A 22,864-nucleotide genomic window follows, 5' to 3' on the forward strand; every position below is an offset into this window, starting at 1 on the left:
TAAATAAATTTTTTTTTTCTCTTCTGTCTAGTTTTCTTGGTTTTTCTAGATGATTAACCAATCAAATACTTCAATCTAACAACCAATTCTTCTCTAATTTCTGTCATGACATCTATAGCAATTTGATAATTCCTATATCAATCTTATGGTCGAATTCTTTACTAACTACATATTTCAGGACCAACCTCATGCCTAACTCAATCAACTAAATATTTTTTTGGCAAACCATGTGCCTTAATTTTCTAACAATGGAAACGCTTAGAACTAAACTCGTAGTTTGGCTCTGATACTAATTGTATAATCAAAATTTCAGGTTTTAGTAATAATTAATGCATACTGAAGAGATAAAATAATCACTCAAAATATTTATGAAAAAAGGAAGAAAATAAATAATACGCACTATTATTGAAATCTCAAATAATGGAACAAAATCACACCAATCTTACTGTTTTTGGACTTTCTTAAGAAAATTTCCCATCTATAACTTAGTGAGACTTGTAAAATAAAAAATCACTTGCATAAGAAATTATTAAATACAACACAAACTCCTAAATAACACAACTGCTAAAAACCTGCATCAATAAAACTAGTAAATAAATAAATAGGTTCTTCTCACTTGATTTATTTTGTTAACAGCTCTGCTCTTATCCTAATTGGAAATGACATTCTCACGTTCCACAACCACCTTCTCACGTTCCAGTAGCTGCAACAGGAGATAGTGGCACTGGACAATCACGTGCATGCACAATTTTCCCTTTCTAAAATTACATGGCAATGGATACCTCTGACTTCTCATCATCCTCCAGAGAAAATGTCTTCAAATGAAATTTCTTAAATTTTTCTTCAGTAACTTGATCCAAATGATCCATCATTTCTCTTTCAAGATAGTTTTGGGAATCACCAACCTGACCTTCCCTGAAAAAGATCTTGTTTTCTATGACCGGAAACCCGAACCCTGAGTGTGATCCTGTTTTATTCACATCCAGATTGCTCAGATTCTTAAAACTACAGAAATCTACCACTTTACTTACCAGGCTTTCACCTTCTTTGTCCGTTGTGAAAGGCATCCCCAAGAATTCTGCTAATCTCTTTGTTTGGAAACAAGGCTCTTTCTTCAAGTCTTCATATCTAATAAAGAATACTCTTTCAGGCCATTCTATACTTGCTTTCCAATACCCCAACACATGATTCCAGTATGGTCCATATGGTGAAACACCCTTAGAGAACTTTTCAAATGTCTCTGCTAATGAAATTCGTGGCACTGCTTCAGGTTTCAGCTTGTTTACAAAGTGCCAACATGACACTAACACATCCTTCGGGTCTCGATAAACATAGACAATATGGCAGCCTGAAGATTTTGTCGATTCTGGTAAAGAGGTGTAAGGAATGTGAGTGTGCATGAGAGAATTGGGTGGCTTTGGGTTTACAGGATTCGCGGCGGCATATGATTCCAGCATGGGAACCAGTTCATGAGGGTTTGCCGTTAGCAAAGGATTTTGATCGGGATGACTGATACATGTACGATTTGTTATGGTGAAAAGAAGTGCCTTTAGCCAGGTTGTTCCCGATTTTGGATATGTGGCCAAGAGGATGTCACTTGGTTTTGCCCAAAAATGTTTCTGGAGAATTAGGAGTCCCTTGAGAACTCCCGTGGAATACCAAAAACCTTGGTACAAGTGAATGTGCTCACTTAACCACCCTCTTTCCCTAGGGAGCACAGAGAGAATTTGATCACTGCCATCTTCTTTTTCTTTGTTAAACAATGTTTGTTCATCACCGCCTTCAATGTAGGAAGAAGAGTTTTGGGTCAAGGAAGGGATTGCCATGAGGAATTGGGACTTGAAATCTGGAGGCTGGTAGACACTATATTTATGATACGAGATTATTGTAAATAAGATAGTTGGATTAGTACACGTGCAAGCTGGCATGCTCAAAATTCAATCATTCTTGCGAATTTGACTTGGAGGACCGCAATAAAAGAGAGGGCAACAGAGAAATGGACCTTACAAGAGAAGAAAATACTAGCATCCCTCTCCTGCATAAGAACGTGTGATGGAATCTCAGTAAAGATAACAACAAAATTTGATGGAAGCAAATAGATCGCTAGAACAGCAAATCTACATTATCAATATGCACTAGCCAGCAAGGCAATCAAGTGGCCAGCAGGAACATTTCTGCTTGAGAGCTGAAATGGCAGGAAACAATATAGACATGGCTAATGTAAGTCATCCATGGGCAATTATTTCAATGGCATCGTAAACAGCGCAATTCACTGTAGAACTTGACAACTGGATCCCAAGCTAAAAGTCATAGGTAGGGATTGTTTAGGAGAAAAGAACAAGCGGGAATATTTAGCTCAAATTTTTCATAGACAGATATCTAGGGCACATGTTAAATATGACGGCCAATATTCATAAATTTTGTCCATCCAAAATCAAAATGTGGTATTGCAGTAAAGCAGGACCATCACATCTCCCCAACACTGCTCAAAAACAATCATTAGTGTTTTCCTTTCAACCTTGACCTCAAACAGTGCTACGGAGTCCAAAAACTTTCACATGTTGCCTAATTATTGTATGTCAAAAGAAAGATTGCACTAAAGTTCAGAAAGTTTTGCTGGAATATGTAAGGCTAAAAAGTAAAGAAAATGGACGCAGGACCACGGTTCATATTATTTTGAGGCAAGAAATAAAGGTGGTGAAAAGACAAGGACAAAGTTTGAGTTTCTGACATTAATTATTACCTATACCAGCTAAGAACAAGATGGCTTGATGGCACATAAGGGATTAGAGTTCAGTGTATACAACATACTTCCATTGCGCTTATTGATGCTTTCCGATAGGGTTTTTTGTGTTTTGGGAGCATTTAAGTTGAGGTTGTGCCTGAAATCCCTCGTGGCTCTCCTCTCCAACTTTATAAATGCACTCTGCCCTCTTCTTAAACCAGTACCATATAGAGTGTTTTCATGGCCAGTTTTGGTGCTTCCTTACAGCTATTGATATTGACTTATTGCCTTCTAATCCCCTTACCCACCCCCACACCCCCTCTCTTGTGTGTACTTATGAAATCTATTAGTCTTGCTAAAAAGAAATATACCATAGTGACGACTGGCCTTCTAGCATGTTTTGTTAACATTCTAGAAAAATATTTAGTGCTCCTAGTTGATAGGTAAGAAGAAAGGTGATGTCAACATGACGTGCGCAAAAAAGTTGAGACAAATTAGACTAATGAAAAAGAGATGGTCAAATCACGAAGTTGAGAACAGTGAAATGCCTAAAACAAGTGTTGCGTATGAAAGGGCGTTTGGCCAAAGGGATAATATAATCAGTAGGAGACAATTTTAATAGTTTTGGAACTTTGAAGAAACAGAGAATATAAATTGCACATGCTTGCTTCTGTCACATGACAAATGTCTTCTGGCTTTAGAGATAAACTGCTGGCTCGTCCAGCTGCTAAATGTTACTGCATTCTCAGTGGTTGTTTTCAATATTCAGGAAATTTTAAGACGACTGGAAGACTGTCCTCTTCTCCTGACAGTGAATTTAATAGGTGCTTTATTTGGACTTTTCTTTTCTTAATTTTTTGGAAAATTATTATGCTAATTCACTGATCCTTCTCATACTTTGTCTTTTGTGTTGAATTTAGGGTTCTTAATTTTGGCAAGATGCTAATTCACTGATTCTTCTCATAATTTGTTTTTTTTTTTTTGTGTTGAATTCAGGATTCATGATTAAACTATGTTTAAAAGAGAAAATTTCAGAAGATTTGTTGAAAAAGAACGTGGCACGTTTGTTAAGGAAATTTCAAGGGTTATGAGAGGTTTATCTCTTGAAGAATCATGGAGGCCACGATTGATTCTGTTTATGTGAAGTATAATGTTTAGGAGTTTTAAACATGCTCTTATGTTTTTGATAAAACTTCTTCAACAACTATCTTATCTACTTTCTCTCTCTTCTCGAGAACAAAAACTCTAGCTCTATTTTTATTTTTCTTGACTGGTTTCTAGTTGAAGGATAATTAATGCTTTGGTTCAGAAAAAATTGTGAGAAAGAATTTATTCTTACTATTTTGTATATTCATGAATATTTTTATATTTCCTAAATTAACTGCTCATGGTTATGTTGTTTAATATCAATGGTTCGATATTTAATTAACTAGATGATCTAATGCCAATTAAAATGTCAATTCTTTAATTGTTTGATAATTTTAATATTTGTGACAATTGGCATAGTTGGTTTTGTATCGGGAAAATGTACAATCCAATCTAAATGAACAAAATCATGAGTTTGTTGGTTAGAATCGATGACTTTTCTAACCTTAATGTTGTCGGTAGATTAAATTCTAAGAGCTTGTTTACAATTGTCTGTTGGCAAGAGAAGTAACTAAAGAGTTTGTTTTAATTATCGAGAAAGTAAAGAAAGGCAAAGAATCAGACCTTATTGACTATCATAACCAATTTATTTGTAAATTGATTTTTGCATCGACAATCAATTGATTAAATCAAAAGGTGAAATTACTCCTTTGGCTAGAAGGATTGTTTTCATTGATTTAGTTTTACATCATTTTTCATTATTAATTTCTTTTATATTATTGTGTGGTGTAGTTTCTCAAAACTTCCCTCTTAATTCCTGATTTTGTGAAGAAAATAAATTCACTAGTCCCTGTAAATACGACCTTACTCACTGCTATTTATAAATTTGTATTTTTGTTGAGTAAGAAATTTTATTTTATTGGATTCGCCACCCACCATCTCGTGTGAAATAATTTTCTTTCATGTACCTTTTAAATTGTTGGCTAATTGTGTTAGGGAATTGCTCAACTCGCAAGGAGTAAAGTGAAAAAATAATGCACATACTTGGAACTAGAATCGACTTTTTTGTCGAATATGAGTGAAAGTAACGACAAGAATATTTGTAGTCAAATATCTTTTGGCAATCCCTAGAAATGATTCACAAAAAAGACTTGGGATGAATAATTCGAATCATTCACATTCAGGTCATGAATGATTGCAATGCATATTATGCAAAGATAAGTTCCTTTTGCTAATCTAAATTGAAGCATGTTATATAATTGATCATACCAATATGGCAAGGCTTGATGAATTAAGCACGTAGATTAATCTGAGGTGTATATAAACAGCCCTAAACATCACTGACTACTGATTATTTGGAAAAAAGAAAAAAAAATTGGGGCTAATGTGGCGGAATCATGTGGCTGCCAGAAACCATCAAGGGGTAGAAATAGCAATACGCCTATCAATTAATAGGGGTTGATGATTTATATAATGTCTATTGCATTGGCCAAGTTGGTGGAATCAAATGAGGGTGACAAACAACGACATCCAGACAAGCTCTAATTAAAGGAAGGACAACTTTATTTTATAGTTGGAATATTGGTGGATAAAGTCACATTGTTTTGATTTGTAATCTACATCAAAAGAATTGAATCTACTTTAAGGTTTTTTTGATAAAATATCATAATTTCATTAAAATCTACACTAATGACAGAAATTACATCATCAAACATATACAGTTATCAAAAAACATATCTGAAGAAAGGATATTCCAAATCTGAAGAACAATAAAAATTATATTGTAAAGCACCAAATTTAAAAAATAAGATAAAAAAATTGTAACTCCACGAACATCTGTGCATGCTTCCACTCGCGCAGATTTGCTGATTAAGTGCTTCAAACCCAGATATTATGGTGAGATCTGCTGAATAGATCCAAAAAATTTCAAATCTGATAATCAAAATCTGAAAAAACTCAAATCTAATAAAAGATAAATGAAAAGATTATCAAAAACTCTCACTAAAAAATTTAGGAGAGAAGAAAACTCGCATAGACAATCCTAAGGAGGGAAGCACTAGAAAATCTTAAGAGAGATTTTATTCACACAAATAAAAAAAAACTATAGAGAGGGCTCCTCCCATGAGAAAAGATTAGAAAAATCTAATGTTTTCTATGGGAGAGTTGAAGGAAGTTTTAGTTAAAGAGTTTTTTTCAAAGAGAAAGAAGAGAGAAGGAGAAGAAAAGGAACAGTATTTCTAAAACCTGAATTTTGTTACGTTAAGATTGGTATAGTGGTTGTTTGTAGATAAAGCCATCCAAAAGAGGGTCTTCTTAATAGTTATTGTTTCCTATTTCTAAATTAGATGTTCAAGTCTAGTGATATTTTAGTAGTTTACTTGGTTAACGTAAGAGTAACTCTTTGGTAGTTTGGTGTTTTAGTAGTTTTTTAATTTCCAAAGTCTTATGTAGTACATATAAGGTGTTTTAGTATTGTAATCGGTTGAGAAAAATGAGAGGACAGGTGTTTGTAAAGGCAATTTTGCCTAGATTTATGCCAGCCTTAATATGAAAGTCAGGTGTACTTGTTGTTTGTGTGATTAATAATAAACTCCACTTCTCCCACATATTTTTATATGTATCAAAATTGTTTCCGTTGTGTGCTTTTTTTTTTTGTCCCAATAAGTGGTTTCAAAGCTCTGCGTTTTGATCATGGAGCTTGTTCACGAAATTAGGGAACAAAGTTAGAAGATTTGTTATTGACAATTAGGATGGAAAATTGGTAGCTAGATGAGTGACAAAAACCCCAAGACCCGCATCATAGCAAGAATTATTAATCAAAAGGCGATCAAAACGTTTCTAAATTCGCGCCCTTCCAAATCGATTATTACACCAAGTGAATGAAGATCCAGAAAAGCCAGCATCAAATAACTCAGTAGAAGACATGAAATCCAAAAAATCAACCGCCTCAGACAATCAAAAAGGCCGTCCCCCTTTTTTTTCCCCAGCATTTATCACCACATTAAAACCCCCACAAACCAACCATGGTCCTTGAAGAGGCTTATCTCGCAACAACCCACTCCACAAATCCTTTCTCTCCTCAACCGTACACAGTGCATGAACAAAAGAGACAGAAAAAGGGACTGCATAGAAATTATGATGAACGAGAAAAGAAAAATGTTGTTCCCCCTCACCCACCAACAAAAGATGAAATGAAGCATTATAAAAAATTCAAAGAGAACCATACGTATTACACAGGACATGTTCAAAACCAAGCTTTAGCCGAAAGCTTTCAGCAAGGATGACATTAACACGAGCTTCACAAATCACTAGGAATTGAATACGTTGTTGAAAAATAATTTTCTTTAAACGTCTAAAATGAGAAGGTTTAGACAAACCTCTTATATTCCAGAAAAGTGACTTAATCATCGGATAAAAGCTAGACAGAATCATGTGATTTGGTTGTAGAAGAGCGTAGCTGCCTATCGGAAGGAGTAATAGCCTGAGGTCCCTTGTGTTTGTTGCCAACCTGGAGTGAATCATCTTGAACACCCCGGCCAGCTCCAGGAATAGATGGCAAAACCACTGCCAAGACTGCAAGCGGAGAAAGATTACCGGCAGATGAAGGTAACTCGTCACGTACATCCTCATCCAACCCCTCCTGCTGCTTATCAAGGTCAGGTTGAAAACCATCGATAGACTGAAATTCGACAGCCACGACATCTGCTTGACCCACAGACGTAGGCTTAGGGGGTTCTACAGGCTGCTCTTCTTGCACCAGCAACACAGTATGTTGATGATTATTTTCTGTCTCATCACAAGCTAGAGGAGCGCTTGGATCCGCAGCCTTAGCAACTTCAAATGGCCGCTGAGCTGGCAACTCAGAAGACTCCTTGTCATTACCAGTATCAGCAGCCTGCAACGTCGTAACCACTGCTACCATTGCAGGTTGCTGTTCTTGAGGCGAAGAAATCACCGAATGTGATATATTTTTTGAAACTAGAACCTAGCGTGTATCTATGTTTTGACCACCATCCAAGCCTAATGTGTCTTTTCTTAAAGGTTGATTAGAAGCCTCCTCCAAAGGCTGAAGATCCTTTCCCACCTGCTGCGACGGATTTCCAGCATGCACATCCATATTACAATCATTACTAGAGTGCCCCAAGTGCCAGCAGTTGGAGCAATATTGGGGCAAATTTTCAGCTTGCAACGGCTGTCAAAAACCATCATTAGAATTCTCAGTCCCAATCCAAACCCGAGAAGGTAATGGGTGGAGTAAATCTACTTCCACACAAACCCGTGCCACACTAGGCCTGGACATATTTACAGTTGCAGCATCTATAAACATTGGTTTCCCCAACGGATTCACAATGGAGAAAAGGGAATATTTATCGAATAGATGAATGGGCAAACACGGGAGAGAGAACCACATCGAAACCGATGAAGATTCTTTACTCACATGAAACGAGATAGTCCACTTGAATACTCTCATAGGAAATTTACCAACGTACCAAATTCCCCTAGTCCAATGGCGATGAAAATCTGATTCCGAATCACAGCGGATGAGAACATGTCGAGCATCCATGTGTCCAACAGAGCATGCATCCTTTAAATCAAGAGAAAGAATGAACTTTCTGATCTCCTCCAATTTAGGACGACCACGAGAGAATTTTCCAACCAAGGCCAGATGAAAAGGAGAAGCTAACCTATTAATATCCTCAGGTGAAAAAAACACTGTAGCTTCTCCTTTATGAGTGGAGGGGGATTTAATGGAGATTGGAGACGAAGGAGGAGGGGCAAACAATTGAGCAAAAGACTTTTTTTCCCCCATTAAGAACTTAATATTCAATGAGGCATATTAACAAACATAAAGACGGCAAAACTAAAGCTCATACGGATAATGAAATTGGATAGATAAGAATTCCCAAATTTAACCAACAACCAAACGGTGGAAAAGGGACGTGATTTTAGTTAGGTGTTGCTATAGTTGCTTCGAAGACAAGTAAAGGCTCAAACACGAAAGGAGTCTACTTAATATTCAATGAGGCATATTAACAAACATAAAGATGGCAAAACTAAAGCTCATACAGTTAATGAATTTGGAAAGATAATAATTTCCAAATTTTACCAACAACCAGAAGATAAAACAAGGTTTGAGAAAAAGAAGAAAGGGATCAATCAATACTAAGCATAAACGGTGGAAAGGGGACATGATTTTAGTTGGGTGTTGCTACCCATTTGGATGATAAACCTCGCCCTTTCCGTTTTCTTAATGCTTGGACTACTCATTCTGGCTTCTTGGAAGTCATTAGAACATCTTGGCAACAAGAGTGTGTTGGTGCTCCTATTCAAGTGCTTTGTTCCAAACTTAAACGTTTAAAGGCAGATATTAAAGTTTGGAATAAACATTATTTTGGTAATATTTTTAATAATGTGAAAAGGCTGAGGAGAAGGTCGTTATAGCTGAAAAACGGGTGGGGGAGGATATCTCGGTTGGAGCTCAGGAATCCTTACAGAAAGCCCAAGCGAAATTTCGTCAGAGCTTGCTAGTGGAAGAAAGCTTCTGGAAGCAAAAAGCAAGAGTTCGTTGGTTAGATTTAGGAGATAAAAATACTAAATTTTTTCATTCAGTGGTAAAGCAAAAGAGAATACAGTCGATTATTCACCGAGTTCAAGATGAGACAGGGAGCTGGTTATGCTCTGAAGCTGATATAGGGCATGAAGCTGTTAGGTTTTTTTCTTCCTTATTTGCTGCCGAGACTACATCTTGTTGGGATTTATCTGCCATTATCCCACAATTAATTCAGCCAGCTGGTAATGTAAAATTAGAAGAAATTCCTACAATGGAGGAGGTGCGGCAAGTGGTTTCTAATATGGATGGTGATAGTGCGGCAGGTCCTGATGGGTATACTGGAAAGTTTTTCACTTTTGCTTGGGATATAATTGGTCAAGATTTGTATAAGGCTGTTGTTAGTTTTTTTTGTGATGCTGAGTTGCCGAAACAAGTGACATCTACGCTACTGGTCTTAATTCCCAAGGTGAAGAACCCAAAGGATTTTTCTCAGTTTCGTCCAATTAGCCTATGCAATTTTATAAATAAGGTATTTTCGAAGCTTCTGGCTGATAGGTTGTCTCCGTTGCTCCTTCAAATTATATCTCCAAATAAAAGTGGATTTGTTCGTGGGAGGTTAATATCTGATAATTTCTTACTTGCTCAAGAAATTATTCTGGGTATTGGTAAGAAGAATAGGGGAGGGAATGTAGCTCTCAAATTGGATATGATTAAAGCTTATGATAGGGTTTCTTGGATGTTTTTGATCAATGTGTTACGTGCTTTTGGGTTTGGCGAAAGATGTATTGATTTGGTTTGGCGTCTTATATCTAATCCATGGTCTTCTGTTTTGATTAATGGAGTACCATGTGGTTTTTTTTCATCGTCTCGAGGCCTTCGTCAAGGGGACCCTTTGTCTCCTTCTTTGTTTATTATTGGCGCAGAGGTTCTTTCACGGCTTTTGAATCAACTTCTGCTGCATCCGCGATTTAATGGTTTCAAGGCTTCTCGAGGGTGTCCTCAAGTTAGTCATTTGGGGTATGCAGATGATATTCTTATTTTTTCTAGTGCCTCAGCAGTATCCCTGAAGCTTTTAATGGAAACGTTGGAAAGGTATGAAAGTGTTTCGGGGCAGAGGATAAATGCTTCTAAAAGTTGTTTCATGGTTCACCCGCGTCTACCTCGGCGTAGGAAGGCATTAATTCAGAATATAACGGGTTTTTCTCTCAAGGAATTTCTTGCTCGCTATCTTGGTTGTCCTCTAATGATGGGGAGACGTAAGAAGAACTATTTCCAGAATTTAGCCACGACAATGGCTGCTAGGATTAGTTCTTGAGAAAATCGTTTGTTGACGCTAGGAGGTAAGGTTGTTCTTATTAAAAATGTGCTGTCCTCGATTCCATTGCATTTGCTAGCTACTGTGTCACCTCCAAAATCTGTTTTTGCTCATCTTGATCGATTATTTGCTTATTTTTTTTGGGGTTCAGTAGACGGTGATTTAAAATACCATTGGATTCGTTGGGAGGATCTATGTGTTCCAAAAGAGGAGGGTGGGATTGGCTTTAGGTCGCTCAAGGATGTATTTCATGCCTTCTCCATTAAGTTATGGTGGAGGTTTCGACAAAATGCGTCTCTTTGGGCTAATTTTCTGATGGCCAAATATTGTTCAAATGCGCACCCAGGTATGGTTGTTGACTCAGCAAGGGCCTCTTATACGTGGCACAGGATGTTACATGTGCGGGAAATTGCTGAACAACATATAACCTTCATTGTTCATTCTGGGAGCTCCAATTTCTAGTTTGATAATTGGTTAGGATCAGGACCTCTGGCTTTGCGATTAGGGAGTGTTTCGGATCATAAAGTGTCTAATTTTTTTATTGATGGCGGGTGGAATTTTCGGTTACTGAGTTCGTGGGTCCCTTCATCTATCATCAATGAGATACAAACGCTCTCTCTCCTTTAAATTGAGCATGGAGTGGAAGATTTGATGATTTGGGCTCCTTCTCAATTTGGAACTTTCACACTATGATCAGCTTTTAACCTGGTGCGATCACATATGCAACGGTCATTTATGTTTACAAAAATTTGGCATCCACGACTTCCTCTGAAGGTGTCTGTTTTTCTCCTTCGCTTGTTGAGAAATTGATTACCACTGGATTTGAAAATATGCAAACTCAGTATTTCTGGACCATCAAAGTGTTTTTGTTGTGTTCAGGCAAATGTTGAATCTATGGACCATGTTTTTTGTAATGGATAGGTAGCGGTATATGTTTGGAATTTCTTTGGCTCTGCTTCAGGCGTGCTGAATTTGGGTTGTTCGGTTCGTGCATATATTGCGAGTTGGTGATATAACGCAAGTAGGAATGGTTTTCTTGCATTTGTACATTTTATTATACCTTCTCTGATTTGCTAGATTATTTGGAAATCCAGAAATTTAGCACGTTTCGAAGGGAAAATTCTTTCTCACGTTGCTATTTGTGAGTTTGTTTTTGAAGAGGTGAAATACCTCTTTAGGTTGCAATTCCCTGAGCACCCATTCCTTTCCTCAACATGGATACAGTTTTATTCTTCGCTCTCTTCTCTTAATCGGACAGCTTCATTTAAGATTGTAAGGTGGTGTCGGCCACCTTTGGGTGTATTTAAGCTTAATACTGATGGCTGCTCAAGAGGTAACCCAGGGAGGGCAGGTGGTGGTGGGATTTTGTGTGATGATGAAGGCAATTTCTTGCTCGTTTTTTCCTCATTTTTTGGAAATGGAACCAGCATTCAAGCTAGGGGTGTGCATCGAATTCGAATTCGGTAATTCGGAAGTTTGAATTCGGAATTTTTCGAAATTTTGGTACCTGGTAATTCGACCGAATTCGATTTCGAATTCACCAATTCCGAATTCGAATTCGTACCGAATTCAATTCGGAATTCGGTAAATTCCGATTTCACCGATTTCACCGAATTCGGAAAAATTTATATATTATTATATAATATAAAATTTATAATAATATATAATAATATATAAATTTTATAAATTTTATATTATATTATATTATATTATATATATTATATAAATTTTATATAATATTATATAGTATAAATTTTATATTACATGTATAAAAAATATATTTATATATTAAAAACGAATTTGAAATCGAAATCGGAATTCGAATTCCGATTTCGAATTGTGAATTCGAAATCGGAAATTCCGATTTGAAAAACTCCATTACCGAATTCGAACCAAATTCGAAATATATGAATTCGGAAAATCCGAATTCGATTCCGATTTCCGATTTACCGATTTCGAAAATTCCGAATTCAATTCGAATTCGGTCGGTAAATCGGAATTTTTCGATTTTGCACACCCCTAATTCAAGCTGAGACGCGTGCTCTTCTCTTTGGGGTTAAGCTGTGTCTTTCTCGTGGTTATATTAACTTGCATATTGAAGTGGATTCTTTGGTTCTTGTTCACATCCTAAAACAGATATCTAGTTGTCCATGGAGTGTTCTTACAGAGGTTAAGCACCTTCTAAGGTTATCATCTAATTTTGTTGAAATTTCTCATTGCTTTCGAGAAACTAATCAAGTTACTGATTGTTTATCTAACGTGGGGTGTGATTAAGGTTTCAATACAACGTATCTTCAGTTTTTAGACCTCCCTATTACAGCTCGTGGAGCGTTTCGGTTAGATAAAATAGGCCTGCCTTCAATTAGAAGATGTAAGAGCAAATGATGTAAAGGGAATACTTCCCCTATTCCTTCTCTAGCATTTGCTTCTTGGTATTATTTGGAGGTAAGGTCCATGTCCCCCTCCTGTGTTTATTTTGTTTTTCCAATAAAAGACCAAAATTTAATTTTTTTTTTTTTAAAAAGGATACCCTACCAAGGTTGTTAATTTTGGTGATTGGAATTGACAACAACAATCAAACAAACTTAAGTTTGTTGTTGAAGTTGAACTGGTTACAATTTGTGGAGTCCAAAAAATTAACCGAGATATATTACTGATGAATACTTTCGTCAAACAGGTTAGTTGGCATTTGATCCTATTTATCCATTGTGTATAGATTGGTTACTGACGAAAAATTTGGTGTGATGACAACTTATATTAGATATTGTTCTGGTCACATATGTTGGAGATAACCAATGTAAAGATATCTTTATAATGCGATTTAGGACAGACTATTTATGATATCGTGCAAATTAGATGACAAAAAAAGAAAGAAAAAGAAGATAGAATTTTTTTTTTCAAATTGTGAGAAAATCAATTTTTGAGATGCTTTTCAAAAAGCTTATTTGTTATTCTCATGTGCCTCATATCTTTTAGCAAGATATTTTGGACTTTGTGATAGATATGGATCCTTATTATGGTTATGTTTCAAAATTTGGTAATACATGGAAAGTAGATTTTGATTAAGACTGGTATATAGATAATGGAGAAATTTGGAAGTAAATAGAGGGATGGGTTGGGTGGTTCGGGGGGAGGGATTGTAAGTGAGAGATCCCAAATTCGAACCCTGTAATTTACACTATAAAAAAGAAGATAGAGAAATTTATGAAAATTTTGAATTAGTTAATGATTCTAGGCTGCATGCATTGTTTGGTGCAATTATTAACAAGAATTTTTGAATGAGGCAGATAAAAAAAATTGCATAAATTATGGATGCGCACAAAGATGAAATGAAGTCATTGGTGGAATTGAAGAGGTCATTGAAGACATTGGTGAGACAGAAATTGTTGATTTTTGCTATTGATAAATTATTTAAGGAGAAAAATTAATTAATGAAGTTGGTTAATACCAATTATGAAGTTGTGAGATTAAGTGAAAGTTGTATCTCTACTTTAATTAGTTGGATTGATGGCATGAACCAATCAAAACGAAAGTATAGTTATGCTAGAAATTTTGGTGCTAATAATTATGATTTTGTGCTTTTAGAAAATTTTTTTGGTGATGGAAAAATTAAATTATGGAATATTTGATGAAGAGTGCGTGAACATATTTGAGTTTTTCAACAAAGGAGATGATGCCAAGAAATTATTTGACAAGTACGAGTTCCATACAATACCTTGTGTGAAGATGAAACTTAGAGTCATTTGCAAGTTAGTGTTTGCATCATTTATACATCAATCGAATTATTCATGGAGATTCATCATTGATACATCATTTATACATCATTGATAGTATTGGAAGTAATGACAATAGAGAGGCCATGATGAAAATCAAACTAAGCTATTTTATATCCTAATTATTTTAGTTTCTTGTTTTGGCGTTACTAGATTAAAGCTTTGTTTGATAATTCAATTCAACACTTAAAATTAATAGGTTTAGATCTTAACATGTTCAAATGTATTTAATAATAAAAAATAGAACATTCAAATTAATTAAGTGGCACTAAATTTTTTTAAAAAAACTTGCTTTGAAAAATAAGTGAAAAACTATTCACTTATCATTTAATGTGATATACACTCAAATACATCAAATTTAGTACTTAACAATTTAATAATTTAACAAATTCATATTTCAGATTTCAATTTTCAAACATCATCAAATGCACCCTAAATCTTCAAGGAGTTTACTTTTTTTTTTTGGTCGATTAGAGTCCTTACACTTATTGGTTTCTTTTATATGTCCTAGTGGGTTGAACAGTCAAGTCTTGGTAAGTCTAGTCCTAGTGATAATTGGTTTAGCGAGTTTCCTTTTCTTTATAATTTGAGTCTCACTACAACAAAAATGGTCTTTAGCGGCATTTAAAGGTGTCAGTTTAAATAATCTAACCTGATACTTTATCTATCCTCACACTTAGGGCGAGTGTTGTCCCTTCCAATGTGGGGATAGCTTCAAATCTTTAGCAGCATTCAAATGTGTCAGGAAAACCATGCTGCTATAGCATTCCTTCTGCCAACAAAAACTATTTTTTGTGATAATCGAAAGTGTTCTTATAGCATTAGAACATCAGTAGCGGATCAGTAGGTATTCTATTTATGAAGGCATCTTCAGTTGTCTTAATATATGGCTTTAAGGTCACGCAGCCATGTGAATATACACTGCTTTGGACAACATGGCCATTTGTCATTAGTGTTTTCGAAGCTAAGCTATACTGACACTTTTAATTGCCAGGAGTTTTTTCTCTATTTTTTTTTATATGGAAGCAACCTGCAATTAGTCCTTCCTGCTGTACATTCCATCAACCAGAATCCCAAGGGACTTGTAAAATTATCCCAAAGAGCAGAATGCATAGAGCAATTTAAAAGAAGAAGTCAATACTCAAATATATTTCATTGAATTAAAAGTCGATAACAAGTATTAAAATCGCAAACAAGTGCTAAAAGCAAGTACTAAAATCCCAAACCAGTACCAAAAGATTGTCATTTACAATAACTTGAAAGACTTTCTTGTGCACAAACTAAAAGACTCTCATCCCTAACAAGTTGAAAGAAGTAGAATTAGCTTCCAAACTTTCCATTTTGTTGAGAGTCCTCAGTCATAACCATGAAGTCCCCATCATTCTTCAGCTGTTTCCACCTGTACACAAAGACCAAGGCGATCATTAGATCATCATAGCTAGAACTAAAATTCCAGAAATCTACAATGTATTTAAGTGCATATCTCACCAAATGACAAGGCCAAGAAATTGGTGCACCAAGTGCATCTTGAATTGTTTGTTGCAAATCATACGGTCTAATCAATTGCTCACGTAGACTCATTGCAACTTGTATCTGTATTTCACACCAATTTGGCCCAAGAGCTTGTCCGCCGACCTCATCCAATGGATTCAGACTCCGTAAATATCCCTTTGCCACGATTTTTGTTGGGTCAAACAAACTTTTTAGTGAAACCATATTCCCTACCTAGTAAAGATCCAACAAGTACAAGAATCAAACTCATGCCAAATTACAGTTTACAAATGTGAAAGTTTAAAAGTTGTAAATACTTACTCGAATAGATCGCGTGGCTCACGATGGAGTTTGGCTTGACACATTGTTAGATGATGATGAAGGATGTCTCGGGCTGTCAATTGGAGAGCCCCTTCCATGTTGAACTAAAACCATTTTCTTCAAACTGGCTATTTCATCATCTTGTCGCTGAAGCCTTTCCTCCAAACGGACCAATGTTGACTGTTGTTGAACACTTATATGGTAACATGTGTTACGACTAGTAATGTCTTCCCATAAGTCCGTTGGATTCACACCGTCACTAAACAAGCGAACATGACCATGTTTGTCTTGCCCAACCACCTAGGCAAATATGTCATTGCGACCAACTGGATCTTGCGACTCCGATGGAAGCTGATTTTTCAGCTCATTCATTTTTTCCTACATAATAAAGGAAAACACTTGTTATTGCAAAAGCCTGTCTGAAAACAATGGTAGAATTTATAGGCTTGTGTTCTCGGATCCTTACCGAATTCTCAGCAACTATGGTACTTGATGGAGTTCCATCGGCATGGGTATAAAACTTATTGAATATTTCTACTCTAGTAGGAGGTCTTCCCAACTGTTTGGCCTATAAGAAATTGAATTTTTTTAATTATAGTTTTAGCATTTAGCATATAATTAAAAAACAAGTTAACATATTTTTTTAATTATAGTTTTAGCATTTAGCATATAATTAAAAAACAAGTTAACATAATGAAACATGTACGAGTAAAAAAAATTAGCAACTAAAAAAAGGATGAGATATCACCAAGTGTTTTCGAAGATGGGCAAATGACTTTTTTCCAGTTGTGTGGTTCATCTTCTTCTCCCCTCTAGCTTTCTTGTTCCTCTCACTTAGTTTCTAAATTTCAAAATCAAAACCAAGATTACAGCATTGAATAAACACAACTTTATGAAGAATGTTGTAGTTGATTTGTACCTTTGCTTCTTTACTTTTCCAATAAGCCCAAAGTTTGATCCATTGCTCTTCCCGTACCCTTATGTCCTTTTGAAACCGAGCTTCAGCATTTGGCACGGCAGGATCAAAATATGTAGCCTTTAAATCTGCCTTCCAGCTTCTCCATTTTTTGCCAATAGATCTTAAGGTCCAAGCTTCTAGTCCCATAGGCAAAGCAAACCTTTCCTGAAACGTAGTTAGGAACTAGAAAATCAACATAACTTCACAGTAATTTTTGTAGAAAGCATACATAATACAAAAGCTACCATTACCTTTATCACTTCTAACATGTCCATTTTAAGTTTCCTTGGCATCTTAAGCCAACTTTCAACATCTATTGGACAATACATACCATTCCTAGCCAAACTGCCCAAGAATTCAGAAAAAGAGGTTTTCTCACTTATTGGGATCCCATTGTCATCGAGTTTAATCTCAATCCGTGGAAAGTCCTTAGGCCGACCCCAAATTTCTTTCATAAATGTAGGGCCTCGGGTTTTCTGATGTACTTCACTTGAATCATTTGTAGTTTCTTTTCCTGTATTAAATAAGAAAAGGGTGCAAGTTATGAACATAAAAAATGCACTTCTGGAATTGGTTCAAACAGTTAGTAATACCTGCATCGTCCGAGTTGCATGACATGAAGGTGGTGTCATTGGAATGTTGACCTTGAGAATCCTGATTTGGATTTTTTTTCAGTTGGTACGTGCCTTGTTCCAAGTGGAGATTGTTGAATTGGAGAGTTCTGGCACTGCTCATGCGACTGTGAACCTCCATCAGCTTGTTGAGTAACTTGGTCACCTGATTCATGCATTATTCCCAATGTAGAATTCTGGATTGGAGATTGAGGTGCCCGAGCAGCTTCTCCTTGAACTTGTTCAATTACATTTTCATGGCTTGTTCCAAGTGGAGGCTGCTGCCTTGTTTCATGACATGAGGGAGGTTGCTCAATTGGTTCATCTCTCAATCCATTGGCAGTGCGCTTACATTTTCGACCTCCACGGGCCATACCTGCATAATTCACCATTTATTTGATACCAGGTCCACCACCATATATATATTTTTTTGGGGGAAGAAAGGGACAAATGTAAATGTGTAGCCTTTATTGAAGCAGACACTCTACCTATAGCAGTGCATCAATCTGGGATAATGGATAAAGTATACAAACTAAAATTAATGAACAAGTTATCTTGACTACAGCGTACACTGCAAGCCGAGCTCAAGCATACTTTTATTGAACTAATTTTGAGTTGCAACGAATATTATTGAATCTATTGTATATCAAACTCGGGCAGTTTGCTTCTAATTATATTTGAAAAACCTTTTTGCTTATAAATCAGAACTTGAAAACAGCTTTAAGAACTTGAAGATTACAGTTGGGTAAATTTGACGAAACCCACAAATCAATTCTCAAAATCCTAATACTATCATCTCTATCAACAAAATGTTCTCACGTCACAAGGTCTGCTCAGGTCATGTAGTTCCATTTGAGAGGTTACTAAAAAGTTCCCATGGAAAGTAAAAACAGAGCAGAACCAAAAGAAGTCCATCATTCATGGGGAAACCCCCTACTTGCTCAAATCAAGCAGTCCAGCACACAATCATTTGCTGGTGAAAAACAAAACTAACATAATAGGCATTTTAGAACCCAATATCTACCAAGTACTAGCAAAGACACTTACAATTTTCAACAATCATACTAGAATCCAAAGCTATCATTTTCATTTGTGACTACAAATTTCCTCATAAACAATCAGCACCAACAATTTAGAAGTCCAGGATTCATGAGGAAAAAAACTTTGGAAATTTACTCTTTAAAGTTGTAACAGAAAGCAACTGACAATACACAACACTATGTCGCATTCGACAGCTCTCACAAGCCACATTGTCCTAATCTGACAAGAAAGAAGAACAGATAGCATTTCTACCAGGCTTTCGACCTATGCAACTAGAAATGTGCTTCTCAGAAACGAAGAAGGAGGTTGTCAGAAATGGGAATCGAACAACCTAAATTAGACAGATGTCTACCATGCAATGCAAAATTAGACACAAAATACTGAAATTACCTCAAACTATGGCTTGAATCCCTAACTTCTTAGTTTCCCCAAGCTTAAAGATCTGAACTTCAGCTTTCACCCAAGCTTTGAAGCCCTAATTTCTCATTCCTTGCCACCAAGCCAATGCAACAGCCGAATTAGGGATTTTCATGGTGCAAGCTCAACAAAGTTACCTAAATGGGTTCGAGTTCATGGACGGGTTTATCCAAATTGGTGGTGCGAGCTTGAAACAGAGAGAGAGGGCAAAGGGAAGGGACAACGAGAGAGGGAGAAGATGTCTGAAATAAAGGCGGTACTAATGACGCCAAAGTAAATTAGTCAAGCCTCTTGAATTTTTCAATTTGCCGCGCTAATTTTTATGTGTTTGGGCAAGATTTTGTTAAAGCTACATAACAACTAAAAATGTTATTACAGCTATATACAATATAATATAACAACTACAAAAATAACAACTTAAAATTTTGTTAAAGCTATATAACAAGTAAAAATTTTGTTAAAGCTATACACAATATAGTGTAACAACTAAAAATATCTTAAATTAAAAATTTTGTGAAGCTAACAAAAAACATGAATTTAATCAAAATGTTTTCGGTACCCAATTTATTTTATGCTACTAGCAATTATGTACGGCTTGTAGTCTAACAAGCCGTTAGAAGGATCGAATTAGTTTATGGAACATAAAAATAAACTTGTGAATACATGAACTTTCCACTGATAAATGTTAGGATTAGAATTGATTGAACATATATATATTCAATATTTTCAATTCCAAAGCAATTGTCGTTCAACTTTGTGTTTATTATAAGCTATTAAACACTTAGAAGATCTTAAATTTGAACATTTCACTGCAATTGCCGTGTAACTTTGCGTTAATTAGAAGCAATTAAACACTTAGAATATTCAATGTTTTCAATTCCAAAGCAATTGCCGTGTAACTTTGCATTAATTAGAAGCAATTAAACACTTAGAATATTCAATGTTTTCAATTCCAAAGCAATTGCCGTTCAACTTTGTGTTAATTAGAAGCTATTAAACACTTACAAGATCTTAAATTTGAACTTTCCACTAATAAACGTTAAATTAGTGGAAAGTTTGATGGTCAATCCAAAATTTCGACAAAATCGATTAAACTCTCCCAAAGATCAGTTATGGAGTGGACATATATGCAATAACAATCCAAGTCCGGAATGATCGGTTCGGTCGATTCGACCGGTTCAATTGTGTCTCCAGTCTTGTTCAATGGTTAATCCAAAAATTCAATTAAACCGAACAACCTTCAATCAAAGATTAGTTATGGAGTATATATACAGAATATGCAATAACAATGTTTGATCAGTATGATCGGTTTGATCTATTCGATCGTGCTTGACCGGTTCGATCGTGTCTCCAGTCACTTTAATGGTTAATCCAAAATTTTGACTAAACCGATTAAATTCGATCAAACATCAGTTCGACCGGAAATTTAGAGAATTTCACTTTTTGAATTGTTATTTATTTAAAAAATAATTTTTCCATTGTATTAAAAAATTATTTAAGAAATTTAGCGATTAAAGTTTCAAATTATTTCTATTGATCAAAAATTAGAGAGGGGTGATTGGAAATCAAAAATTGGATGTTTGGTCTGAATTGATTTGCAAAAATTGCATTATATCTTACACTCAAAAGTTTAAAAAACAAAACAAAGAAATGATTATTGTAATTATCAAAAATAATAATAACAATTTTGTTAAAACATTTAACGAATCATAATCAAACTTGAAAGTGAATTTGATGGATAGCAATTTCCCATAACACAAAGGCATTTAGAGATTGCACAGAACATTTCAATTGAGACCATGTATGGTGTACGGGCAGGTGCTTGAATAAACACCATGATCTGCAATTCCGCAAATTTGAAACCATATTTGTCCCTTCAAATTTAGTTTGATGTATACAATAATCAAACGAACCAAAACTCACAACCTTCAAGTAATTTTAGACCAACGAAATGTAGACAAGTAATTGCAGCCAGTAGTAGAGCCTTAGCAATTGAAACATATAACAAATAATTCTGGGCCAACAAGCTTAGCAACTATAAAAGATACTAAATCAGATTATATTGGGACAAATCAACTTCAATCCCAAGTCCATCCTCACGAACCCAACTAATTTCCTCATTTTCATTCTCAACAACAGGATTGCCAACATCACTTTGCAAATATGTCTCAACATCCATGGTTGTGCCCATGTTATATCCACCTCTTGCAGTGGTAGAGATAACAACTTGCCAATCCTTATCAGTTGGATCTTCCACATAAAAAACCTGTGATGCTTGTGAAGCGAGTATAAATGGCTCAACATGAGGCCTCACATTTGCAAAATTGACTACAGTAAACCCATCAGCATCTTGTTTCATTCTCGAACCATTTGATATCCAATCACATTTGAATAACACCACCCGATGACCTCCATAAATTAATTCAACAACATTTTTCAAGACGCCGAAGTAGACTAGTTCACTCAAAACTGGATTTTGATCCCTTATACTTGCAAAACTGGATGTTGTTGCATTGACTGTAACACCACTATTCTGCGTTTTTCTTTTCTTCTCAACTTCATTGGTGTGAAACCGAAATCCATTAACAACATACTTGTCATGTTGGATTCCAACAACATCTGGACCTTTAGCAAGGAACCTCAAGTCTCTCAACACCGAAACATTTTGAGGAAGTTCTAACTTGTCAATCTGTAAAAAAAAAAAAAGATGATAAAACTATATTTGAAGTCCTACAATTCAAATTGTACTTAATATTCAGAATTTTACGTACATGTTCAGCAAACCAACAAGCAAAATTTTCGCTGTGCAAGCGCTCTTTTAGATGCTGTGGAACTTGAGGATGCCATTCTTCTATCAATCTACGATGCTGCCTAGAAGTACATGAGTCAAAATTGTAATCATACATTGAATTCTACAATAAAATTTTAATGCATCAAGTTGTAGTTGAACTTACTCTATGTAAGGTGTGACAGCATCACAGTTAAATAAAATATACTGATGTGCTTTACTCAAGATATGAGCATCAAAAACTGTTGCCTTGCCCCTCCCCAAAGGATGTCCTGATTTAGAGAATATATCTAAACCCTCTTCAATTTCCTTATGTACTTCTTCATTTCTGCTTGGACGATTGAATTTTGTCTCAACATAGTCCGCAAGATACAACAAGCAAAAGTTTATGCATTCTTCTGCCAAGTAGCCTTGAGCAATCGAACCTTCAGGCCTACTTTTATTTCGAACATAAGATTTTAATGTTCCTAGGTACCTAAAGTATCATCATTCCAAACTCTCTGTTTAGTTCCACAAATCAAAGAAAGAAAAAAAGTAATAAACATTTAAGGCATAATTAGAATTACAAGCAGTACCTCTCTACAGGATACATCCAACGATAATACACCAGGCCACCTAATTTCACTTCAGTTGCCAAATGAATAGTTAAATGCACCATGACATCGAAGAATGTTGGTGGAAAGCATTTCTCAAGATCGCAGAGTATAACGGCAATTTCACTTTCCAAACGAACCACATCTTGAGGACAAATAACTTTAGAACAAAGCTGCCTGAAGTATCTACTCAA

The 22,864-nt window shown here is 35.6% G+C and overlaps 2 protein-coding genes across 2 annotated transcripts; both read right to left on the minus strand.

The window, feature by feature from the left end:
• Nucleotides 1-386: 386 nt before the first annotated feature.
• LOC113755173 (flavonol sulfotransferase-like) lies at nucleotides 387-2,183 on the minus strand. Its single transcript, XM_027299234.1, has one exon. It carries the CDS (start codon nucleotides 1,926-1,928, stop codon nucleotides 765-767), a length of 1,164 nt encoding a protein of 387 aa, XP_027155035.1. The 5' UTR covers nucleotides 1,929-2,183; the 3' UTR covers nucleotides 387-764.
• A 13,587-nt stretch (nucleotides 2,184-15,770) lies between these two features.
• LOC113755171 lies at nucleotides 15,771-18,205 on the minus strand. Its single transcript, XM_027299232.1, has 7 exons — nucleotides 17,968-18,205; nucleotides 17,472-17,734; nucleotides 17,182-17,385; nucleotides 16,729-16,830; nucleotides 16,590-16,640; nucleotides 16,285-16,442; nucleotides 15,771-15,849 (listed from the first exon to the last, which is right to left on the minus strand). The coding sequence occupies exons 1-7, from the start codon at nucleotides 18,203-18,205 to the stop codon at nucleotides 15,771-15,773; spliced, it is 1,095 nt and encodes a 364-aa protein (XP_027155033.1).
• Nucleotides 18,206-22,864: the final 4,659 nt, after the last annotated feature.

This window comes from Coffea eugenioides, unplaced genomic scaffold, assembly GCF_003713205.1.
Source record: "Coffea eugenioides isolate CCC68of unplaced genomic scaffold, Ceug_1.0 ScVebR1_1261;HRSCAF=2082, whole genome shotgun sequence".
Classification (NCBI taxonomy): domain Eukaryota; kingdom Viridiplantae; phylum Streptophyta; class Magnoliopsida; order Gentianales; family Rubiaceae; genus Coffea; species Coffea eugenioides.